This window comes from Strix uralensis, chromosome 18 (genome assembly GCF_047716275.1).
Source record: "Strix uralensis isolate ZFMK-TIS-50842 chromosome 18, bStrUra1, whole genome shotgun sequence".
In the NCBI taxonomy this organism is placed as follows: Eukaryota; Metazoa; Chordata; class Aves; order Strigiformes; family Strigidae; genus Strix; species Strix uralensis.
Window position 1 is genome coordinate 14,427,471 of NC_133989.1, and position 10,978 is coordinate 14,438,448.

Consider the following 10,978-nt stretch of genomic DNA (forward strand, 5'->3'; position numbering starts at 1 on the left):
TATTCCTCTGCTGGGTTTGTCTGGGATGGGCAGGATGGTACCAGGGCTCAGCATCCCTCCCCAGGACTGGCATCTGGGAGCAGCATCAGAGCCCTCCTCTCCTCCCCTGGGTCACAGCGCAGGTCAGGGCTCTGCACGCCTGCGGATGCTGCAGGAGAGATGTACGGCTGCGGCGAGGGCAGGAGGTGGAGGGAGGGAAGCCTCAGCACTGGGGGAGGCTCCTGCTGAAGCAGTTCCATCAGTCCCCCAGCCCTGCCCGCACAGCGATGAGGTTTTTCTGCTCCCTCACACTGTGCTGGCAGCAGCCCGTGGCCATCCATCAGCTCCACTCCCCAGAGCAGGTGTCAGCAAGTGGGATTTTTTCGGGCAGAGCTCAGCGGTGGTCCCCAATTTCCCTCTCTCTTCTCCAGAAGAGAGCAGAGCTGCTGCAGGGGCAGCTCCCCAGTTTCAGGTGCCTTCCTGGCTGCCAGCAGCAGCAGCATCCTCGGGGTCCACTCTGCCAGCCCTGCGGGTGGTGTTGCACCTCTCCAGGAGCCGGGTCCAGCAGGCAGGATTGCAGGCAGAGCACAGCCGAACAGGCAGGACATTCAGCCTTGTCCCACTGGGTGACCATCTGCTGGGCCGTCTGGCACGACACGGCTGCAGGCCAGGGCTGGCTGCGGCTGGGCTGTGCCCATGGACGAGCTGTGCTGTGCAATGTGGCCTCGGGGACATGCTTATAGCCCAACCTGGGCAGTGTGGGCTCTGCACTGGGAACCAGGATGCCCACAGCCTTGTCCCTTCACTGGGGATGTCCAGCACCACGCTGGAGCCATGGGTCCCCCACAGCCACCAATGTGTCCCCGCAGCTGGAGTCAAAGGCAGGCAAAGGGATCGCAGAGCGTGCGCTGCCGGACTGGAAGGTGGCGTTGAAGAGGGAGCGTGAGGAGCACCAGCATCTCCTAGCCGAGTCCTACAGCGCTGTCATGGACCTCACCAAGCAGCTACAGATCAGCGAGAAGAACTGGAACCAGGAGAAAGTGGAGCTGCTGGCCCGCTTCAAGGAGGAGCAGCAGCAGGCAGAGCAGCAAGCGAAGGACCTGCAGAACAAAATCAACCAGGTATGGTGTCCCCCCATCATGAATGTGTCCTCCAGCATCTGCCACTAGCCTCCCATATGTGCCCCAAGAGTGTGAAAATGCTCTCAGGGCACACACCGGGGGCAAGCGGCAAATGCTTTTGCTTGCCCAGAGGGGCTCGTATTGCACACGTTGAATGACCAACACGTTCTCCAGTTGCAGAAAGGAGCCAACCCATGGGCATTGAAGCATTCTGAAATGGAGAAGCATAGCAGCAACTGGAAAGAGGTGGGCAAGAGAAGGCAGAGGGCTCTTGGGGTGCTGGGCTCATGTCTATGCTAAGGGTTAGATGGGAAGTCGTGTGAACCCCAAATAACACCCCCTTGAACAGCAAATGAGGCTGCAAGGGGAAGCACCAGGGACTGGGGAGAATGACAGTGGAGAATGTGGCTGAACCCCAAGGGCTTCGGTGGGGTTATAAAAAATTGATTTAAAATAGATGTGAGCCCCATGTAGCCCTGGGAATGGGTGCATGGGGGAAGGTGGTGGTGCTGGAGAGGAGCAGGGTGCAGCCCCTGCTCCAGCCCATCGGTGTACTTTGATCCTGTGCTTGCTGACACCAGAGCTTTCTTCTGTGTCCTCCTAGGCTCTCAATGAAAAAATCACAGACAAAGAGACAATCTCTGAAGCAGAAGCCAAGGGAACCAACCTCAAAAGGTGAGTGTGCTGGTGCCTGCATGGTCCCCAGGGTATGGGGGAGGCTGTGAAGGGCTGTCCCTGGGTTGGCAGCCCCGGCAGCCGGTGGGAGATGCAGCCACAGTCCAGAGTTGTCCTGGAGGCCAAGGGCTCCCATGAGGAGCAGGACCGGGTGCCCAGGAGGGTCACATTGGGGTGGGAGTGAGGTGCTTCCAGCTGCCCACCAACCCATTGCCCTGTCCCCTTGTGAACCCCATCCTCTGTCTTCCCACAGGACCAAGTCCGTTTCCTCCATGTCAGAGTTTGAAAGCTTGCTCGACTGTTCTCCCTACCTCCCTGGAAAGACTGCACCGGGGCTGGGTGACCATTCCCGAGGCAAAAAGGCATCCTCAGCCACCCAGCTGCTGCCCAACGGGATCCGGGACAGCGCCGGCATTGCTCCCTCAAACTGTACATATGTGAATATTGAGCAACCTGCCCCCGACAGCCTGGCCAAGGAGAAGCTGGGCATCTCCTCCTGGGACTACTCACGAACAAGCAGCTTCTCTGGGCATGACCCAGCCCAGAAGCAAATGCAGAGGAGCTACACGGCGCCCGACAAGACAGGGATCCGCATCTACTACAGCCCGCCGGTGGTGCGGCGGCTGGAGGCGCCTCTGGTGCACAACAAGGAGGGGAAGATCATGATCGAACCTGGTTTCTTGTTCACCATGGCCAAGCCAAAGGAGCCGGAGGAGTCAGCCAGTGCTGAGAGCACCTACAGCCAGTGGCTGTGCAACTTCTCCAAGCAGCAGCGGGAGCTGCTGGATGGTGGCACGGTGGAGAGCACGGTGCCGCCGGTGCCCCGCTTCCCCCCGTCGCTGCATGACCTGGAGATCTCCGGTAACATGAGTGACGACATGAAGGAGATCACCAACTGCGTGCGGCAGGCCATCCGCTCCAGCTCGCTGGAGAGGAAGGTGAAAAGCGCGTCCAGCCAGACGGTGGGGCTGGCCCACGTGGGGACACAAACCATCCAGACGGTGAGCGTCGGCCTGCAGACCGACCTGCCGCGCAGCAGCGGCGTGCACAGCAAGAGCTGGTCCCCGCGCAGCTCCTCCCTCGTGTCCGTGCGCAGCAAGCAGATCTCCTCCTCCCTGGATAAGGTCCACTCCAGGATTGAGCGGCCGTGCTGCTCCCCAAAATACGGCTCTCCAAAGCTCCAGAGGAGGTCTTCCTCCAAGCTGGACGCCTCCAAGGACAGGAGCCTCTGGAACCTGCACCAGAGCAAACAGAACGGCTCTGCCTGGGCCCGCTCCACCACCACGCGTGACAGCCCCGTTCTCAGCAATATCAACGATGGCTTGTCCAGCCTGTTCAGCGTGGTGGAGCACGCGGGCAGCACCGAGTCCATCTGGAAGCCAGGCTGCCCTGAGAGCAGCCGGGCTAAGCCCGAAGCACCCAAGTATGGCCTCGTGCAGGAGTTCTTCAGGAATGTCTGCGGGCGGGCACAGAGCCCCACCGCCCCCCCGGAGAAGAAGGAGGTCACTGGGGAGGAGGGCAGCAAGAGAGCCGAGCATCCCAGCCCAGCCACCCACCACCCGGCCGAAAACATCTCCCGTGTCTTGAACAAGAAAGTCCTCAAGCAGAGCAGCTGCGAGGACCCCAAGCCCTTGTCCCCCGGCCAGGGGAATAAGGACGCAGCCCTGCGGGACCCCGACCTCATCTCGGCCATAGCCAGCGAGGTAACGAGGCAGGGTGTCCCCCGGGGTGTCCTGCCATGGCAGGGGATGGAGTGGCCAACCTCTCTAACCCCCCTGTGCCCTGTCTATCTTTGCAGGACACGGCGTGTGACTGCAGCTCCCAGTCCCTCACCTCCTGCTTCGCCCGGCCGTCCCGCTCCGCTGTCCGCCATTCCCCCTCCAAGTGCAAACTGCACCCCGCGGACCCCCCCAGGGCGGAGGAGAAGCCGGGGGGCTCGAGTGAGTGAGGACGGGGGGCCGGGGGACGCAGCGTGCCTGCTTTCCACTCTCCTGCCGGAAGAGCGCCCGCGCTGACGCCCCGCGGGGCCCCTCTCGGAGGCGGCGCGGGCGCATCTGTCTCCTAACCGTCCCCTCGCCCCAGGGGACGCTTACGAAGCAGATGTGGAGCCCGAGGCGGAGGCCGCTGGTAGCCCCGGGGTATGCGGGGACATCCCGCCAGGGTGACTTCTTCACCTGCGCGGAGACCCACTCCCTCGGAGCCGCTGCCGGCACTGGGGGGTCCTCGCCGGTGCCCACCGCCCCAGGAATGTCAGCTGAGGCCCCGCCATGCCGAGGGCTCACTGGGGCCCCAAGAAGGGGAGAACAGCCGGGGGAGGCTGGTTGTGTAGATAGGGCAGGGCTGGGGTGAAGCGCGGCAGGGACGCCGTATGGATGCGATGGATGGAGGCGCGATGCCATGTTGGCCCCCGCGGGTGGAGGGTGCTGGTTCCGGCCCCCGCAGCCGCTGCCAGCGCTGCCCGCCCTGCCCGAGCTCCGGCACATCCCTGCCAGCCCCGATTGCGGCGCGGTTGCATCAGCCGCGGGGCCGCGTGTGCTTCCCCGGCCGGGAAGGAGGCGGAGAGGGACCCTGCGGTCACCCAGGCTGGGCTGGCTGTGGGGACCCTCCCTGGCCACCCTTCTGCTCGGGGCGGCGGGGGGGTTGCTGAGGTCCTGCGCTGCTGGGGAGGGTCCGGGCAGTGCCCCTGGCTTCTCCAGCTGCAGAGCCGGGGTCGCTGGGTGCGCAGCGTGGGGAGAGGCGGTGTGTGCCTGCGTGACATGCCTGCGTATCTCCCGCCACCATCCCGAGGGGCCGCGGCTGTGGTGCCCCCCTGGATTGCACCCAGCTCCCTGCCTGGGGCCACTTGTAGTTATTTGCTCATCCAAGTGCTGAATATACATATTTCTCTTTTTTTTTTTTCCTTTCCTTTTTTTTCCTTCCACTTTTGGCTCTGCCCAACTCCGGACAGCCTGCAATGTAAAACCAAGTGCATTTTAAAAATACCGAAATGAGCTACATTGGAGATGCACCAATTGGATTAAGAGATTGTGGGTTGGGAGGCTGCAGCGTGGCCCGTGGTCTGCGCCACACGTCCCTTGGTCACCATCAGAAAAAGCCTTATCGGTGGGGGGGAGGGGGGCAGCAGCCACAGCCCCCACGGCAATGCAGAGCTCCTGGGGCTGGGGGGCTGCATCCCAGCCCCACGCAGAGCAGCGTTGGTGCCTCTGTGCAGCCCCAGGAGAGAACAGCAATTTCTGAGGTGGCTGCCTGACCTATTTTCGAGCTGCCTGCTAGGGGCCAGGCAGGGAATCACCCAGATGGAGCTGCCTGCAGGTGCCCCCGCTTCCCGGGGCTCTGTGCATCGCTCAGGGGCTGTGTACCTTGCTCTGGGGGCTCCTTGCATTGCTCTGGGGCTCTGTACACTGCTGTGGGCTCTGTAGACTGCTCCAGGACTTCTCTGCATTGCTCTGGGGCTCTGTACACTGCTCCAGGACCTCTCTGCATTGCTCTGGGGCTCTGTACACTGCTCCAGGGGCTCTGCGCATTGCTGTCATCTTGCATCTTCGGTTTAAAAATGCTCCTGCTGCCGAAGCTGCTGCCCCCTCCCGTCCAGCCGCACGCTGCCCGCATCACTGCCACGTCGCAGCCTCCGTCAGCATCTCCGCGACGGCCACTCACTGCCTGTGTCTCCGGACACACCAGCATCAGCCAGGGCCCAGCAGGCCCAGCACCGATGGCCTTTTGCTCTTGCAGCGCCTGTCTGGCCCCACGGGGACCCTCGTCACCCGGGTGTGGGACGCGCAGGGCAGGCGCTGCCCACCCTCACCAGCAGCCGGGGCCAGGCAGCATCCCTGCCTGCCACGGAGAAGTCGGGTCCCTGCACCCCGGCAGGCGCAGCGCTGCCACAGGCAATCTCCTGCTGTACATAGATCCTTTCGGGGTGGTTTTTAGCATTTTCATTGATAATGGGGGTTTTGGTTTTGTTTGGTTTTTTTTAAAAGACTCTCTACTTTTGGAATGTGGTTTCTCATTTTTACAACTGCCTTTTAATTATTTGTAATATTGGTCAGTTCTGTCTTACTCTGTAAATAGTGGTGCTGGGCATTTCCTGCAGGGCTGGGGGCTGAGCCAAGGCCAGCAAGGGATTTGCAAAGGCAACGGGGAAAACTTGCCTGAGGTGTGGAGGTGGCTGATCCAGCCCCAGCCCCTGCGCAGCCTCTGTCCCTGTCCTCCCCCCACGCCAGTGCCCGGCCCGGGGTGAAGCCCAAGGTGCGTCGGGCAAAGCCACACTTGCCCCTGCCCTGTCCTGCTTCCTCTCACCAGCCCATGCCAAGGTCGCATGAAGGGCACCTTCTGCCCCGATGACAGGCCCCCTGCCCACCCCGTCCTGCACCCCTGTACCATGCCTGCTTGTTGTGTGATGAATAAAGGCCCTGCAACCCCTCACCCACGCCCTCGGTGCTGCCTTCCCGTGCTGCGGTGGGGGGACCGTGATGCCTGTCCTGTCTGGGGAACTGGTGCTGCTGCGGAGGGGAGTGTGGGGTGGCTGGGGCACCCATGGGTGGGGAGATGTATCTAGATCCTGACCCTCTGTCCCTGCTGTCCTGCCAGCTGCCCAACCTAGACACAGTGTCCCACCCTGTCCTCACCCGCCTGTCTCCCCTCGACACCATCCCCATGTGCTGACCCTGACTGTGCCATGCCACTGGGCTCCTTATCATCTCCCATGGATCCTCCATGGCCTTGCTGTCAGGGCTGTCACCTCACACCAGGCTCCTCTTGGCTCTGCCTTGTCCTTGTGATGCTGGTGTTTCTCATGCCTCCCCATCCCATCCCCTCCTGCCCAGCAGCTCACCCCAGCCTGCACACGGACCCCACATCCCCTTTCCCGTCACTGCCCATGGCTTCTTGCCCTTGTGCCCCTTATGACCTGCAGGTCCCAGCCTCCTGCAGGCTTACTACATTAAACTGTCCCTCCCTGAGGTCCTCCATCATGCAGTATGACCCACCTCTCCTTCTTTTGCTCCTTCTATCATCATGTCCCATCCCTTTCATCCCTGCTCTTTGATCCCATGTCCCATCCTTCCTTCTTGTTATCCTCCATCCTCACATTCCTTTCTTCCTACATGTGCTTTCATTGCCCACCATGTCCCATCCCTCTTTATTCTGCTCTTTCATCACCCACCTAACCCAACCCAGCCCTCCTTCCTGTGCTCCTCCATCACCCACCAACCCTGTTCCTCCTTCCCATGCTCCATCACCCACCATATCCCATCCCTTTTCCTGTGTACCTCCATCTTTCATGTCCCACCCCTTCTTCTGCTGCTCCTCTGTTGTCCACCCATCCCATCCCTCCTTCCTGTGCTCCTGTCACCCGCTGTGTCCCATCCTTCCCTCCCATCCTCCTCCATCACCCACCAGGTCCCATCTTTCCTATCTGTGCTCCTCCATCAACCACCATGTCCTGTCCCTCCTTCCTGTGCTCCTGCATCCTCCACCATGTCCTATCCCTTCTTGTGCTCCACTGTCACCACCTCCCATCCCTCCTTGTTCTCCTCCACCCCCTTCACATCCCATCCCTCCTTCCACACTCCTTCCAGAGTGTGCTGTCATCCACTATGTCCCATCCCTCCCTGCCATGCCCTGCTCCTCCATTACCCACCATGTCCTCTCCTGCCCTCTTGTGCTCCTGCATCCTACATTACATACTACCCCTCCTTATTTTTCTCCTTCATCACCCACCACCTCCCATCCCTCCTTCCTATGCTCTTCCATCACCCACCACCTCTCACTCCTCTTTCCTGTGCTCCTCCATTGCCCTTCATATCCCACCTTCCTGTCTTCCTGTCACACTGGCATTCCATCCCTCTCACCTGCTCCTCCTTCATCCACCACATCTCACTCCTCCTTATCCTCATCCACCTCCCACCATCTCCTCATGTCTTCCTTCTCCACCTCCACCCTGTCCCATCCATCCTCATCCTGCTTTGCCTCCAGTTTCTCTTTTCCTTTCATATTCCTCCTTATGTCGACATCTCAACATTCCTTCTCATCTTCTATCAGCTCCCACCATCACTGGCCTCTACATCTTACCATCTTTTTATCCCTGATTATCCTCCGTTAGCTCCCACCATCACCCCAAACCATTTCAACCTCCACTTCTCATCTCCCCATCTTTCTTCATCCTCTTCTACTTCCTCCTATCTCCTCATCCTCTTCATCCTTCTCCACTTCCCCCATTCCCAAATCCACCCTCACCTTCCACTATTGCCCTGTTCCTCCAGGTGCCAACATCACCCAATCCTGCCTTCTCCTCCACCCCCACATTTCCAATCACCGTTGTGCCTCTCCATTTCCCACCATCTCCTTATCCATCCTCTTCCATTGCCCTCCAGTCTTTGTCTTCCTCTGCCCCCTAAATGTCTCTTCATCCCTCCTGTCATCCTCGTCCATCTCCCGCTGTCTCCTCATCCCTCCTCTTCTTCCTTCATCTCCATCTCCCCCTCCCACCTTGTTCGCCACCACCTGCCATCTCATCTCTCCTTGTCCTCTTCCATTTTGCCCTTCTTCATCCTCCAACTCCCACTGTCCCCCATCCCTCCTCATGCCCTAACTCTGCCTGCTATTTGCCTGTTCTTCCTCGTCCTCCACTTTCTACCATCTTCCCAGTCTTCCTCATCTTCCTCCAACCTCTCTTTTCATCATCTTCACCTTTCCACCATTGCCCATACCTTATTGTCTTCCTCTTCCCACCATTTCCCATACCTTCTCCCTCATCCTCCATCTCATACCTCTTCTTCCTCCACCTCAGTCTCTCTATCGTTCCTGTGAACCTCCACCTCCCATTGTTCCCCATCCTTTTTCATGCTCTTTCACCTCTTGCTCTGTCTCTCCTCATACTTGACCTCTGGCTATCTCACCATCCCTTGCCATTCACCTCCCACAGTCTCCCTGTTTCTCCTTGTACTCCTCCACCTTTCCCCATCTCCCCATCCCTCCTTATCCTCCAAGTGTCCCACCTACCTCAGGTTTCCCCTTTACCCCTTCCTGACCTCCAGCCATCTTCCCTTACCTCACACCTCCCCCTTTCACTGTCCATTCTCCTTCACCTTCCAATTCTATCCTGACCTCCCATCTTCTCCCAGCCTGACCTCTCCCATTCATCCTCTCCTCCATCCTCCCTGCACTCTTTTACTCCCAGCACGTCTGACTCCTGCTGTTATTTTCTCCTTCGCTTCCTCCTTCCCCTGCCTTGCATCCCATCCCTTACCAGCCCAGGAAAGCCACCGCTAGCACAGCCACCCCTGATGCAAGCAGGAAGGGTCCTGACTGTTGGGGATGTGATGTGGGGGTAGGTTAGATGGAGAACCAGCCCCCCACCCCATCCCCACTACTCAGGGCACTTTAGTAGTGCCACAGTGCCATAGTAATGGCCACAGCTTGCAGGCAGGGAGATTCATGCTGGACATCAGGAAACACTTCCCCCTAGGGCTGGTGCAGCTGTAACTGGTCACCGGGGAAGTGGGAGGATCTCTGCCCTTGGAAGGTTTCAAAACTCAGCTAGAAAAAGTCACCGATGTCTTGGTTTAGCATTAGCAATAACTATTTTGGAACATGGTGCTTGACCAGAGCCCCCTGGGATCCCTTCAAGCACACACATCTTTGGGAGACCTCTGAGCAGTGGAAGATTTCCAAGAGGGGCAAGAAAGGCCAGACATGGCTTTGAATGCAGTGCTTGGGATGCTGCAGGACATGAGGAACTATCCCTGCCACTTACAGCTGCTTCATGGTGCTCAAGGAAGACCACCCCATGCTGCTCAAGCAGGACCATCCCATGCTGCCTGAGCAGGACCAGCCCACACTGCTTGAGCAGGACCACTCCATGCTGCTCAAGCAGGACCACCCCATGCTACCCCAGCAGGACCATTCCATGCTGCTCAAGCAGAACCACTCCAGGTTGCTTGAGCAGGACCACCCTAATGCTGCTCCATCAGAACCATCCCATGCTGCTTGAGCAGGACCATCCCACACTGCTTGAGAAGCAACACCCCATGCTGCTCAAGTAGGACCTCTCCAGGCTGCTTGAGCAGGATCATCCAATGTAGCTTGAGCAGAACCTTCCCATGTTGCTCAAGCAGAACCACCCCATGTAGCTTGAGCAGGACCACTCCAGGCTGTTCAAGCAGAACCATCCCAGGCTGCTTGAGTACCATAGGCCAGGCCAAAGTGGCTTCCTGAAAGCCTGCCAGTGAGCTATCCCTGAGATGACCCCTCAGACCCTAGAGCCAGGGATCCTTGCACCATCTTTGTTTTCCTTTCCTCAGGCTGGACCATGCAGGGACATGGCCATCCCCTTTCAATGACATTATGGCTGCACTAGGGCACAAGGCACTGCTGCCAAGGGGAGGACAGGTCTCCTCTCCATCCTGAGGGAGCCCCATGCCCTGAGGGACCCGTGTGCAGGGTCTATTCAGAGCATCCCACATCACTCACGCACAAGGGCCAGCCACCCTTGCTTGGCTGCACTTTGCCTTGCAACGTTGGAGGCTCCCAGCCATCCCATGGAGGGGACCCTGCCCTTTCCAAGGTGATGTACCTGAGGGACCATCCCACTGCAATACGAGCAGGGACAGCAGCCAGTGTCTGGATAGGGTGGGGGTGACATTTGTAAAGCATTCCTGTCCACATGCCTTCCTGGCTGGAAATCTGGGGGAGGGCAGAGGGAATTTGCTACCTGTGTTAGAAACTAGCTGAACTTACATGTCTCCCCGAGCTGGATTTCTTATTCCAAATGTTCAGACTGTTGTATATTGTACTGGGATTTTTACATTGAATTATTGTAGAAAACAAAAATTTAAATCAAGTCTGTTAAAAAACAAACATTAAAAATCTCTATGAAAAAATAAAGCTGTCTCCAAGTCCTCTTCTTACAAATGTGACAGAGCAGCGATGTGTCTCCAGTGGTGGCTGTCCTGTTCCCAGCCTTGCCTGTCCCCTGCCTGCCACAGCCCCTGGGGACACCAGCTACAGTGAACATGCAGCTCCTGTGGTTTTGTAACGTCCTGGGCAATGAAGGAAACAGCCCCCATCTCTCAGCATCTGCCTGGCTGTGCAGAGCCTGAGCCTCAGTGTGAGGCAGCAGTTTGTCAGTGGCCCCCTCGGGTCCCCAAAAATTGTATCCCTGCCACAGGGCAGGGCACAGTTGAGGCCACCAGTGAGCAATG

General features: G+C 58.7%; 1 protein-coding gene across 2 annotated transcripts in view; it reads left to right on the plus strand.

The window, feature by feature from the left end:
• MTCL2 (microtubule crosslinking factor 2) overlaps positions 1-10,661 on the plus strand; it is a 31,114-nt gene extending 20,453 nt beyond the window's left edge. For both annotated transcript variants that reach the window (XM_074888030.1, XM_074888031.1), the window contains exons 11-15: positions 849-1,100; positions 1,275-1,346; positions 1,705-1,775; positions 2,029-3,478; positions 3,574-10,661. In XM_074888030.1, the coding sequence (XP_074744131.1) occupies positions 849-1,100; positions 1,275-1,346; positions 1,705-1,775; positions 2,029-3,478; positions 3,574-3,723 (1,995 nt within the window). In that variant the 3' untranslated portion in view covers positions 3,724-10,661. The remainder of the gene's footprint in view (positions 1-848; positions 1,101-1,274; positions 1,347-1,704; positions 1,776-2,028; positions 3,479-3,573) is intronic.
• The last annotated feature ends 317 nt before the right edge of the window (positions 10,662-10,978 follow it).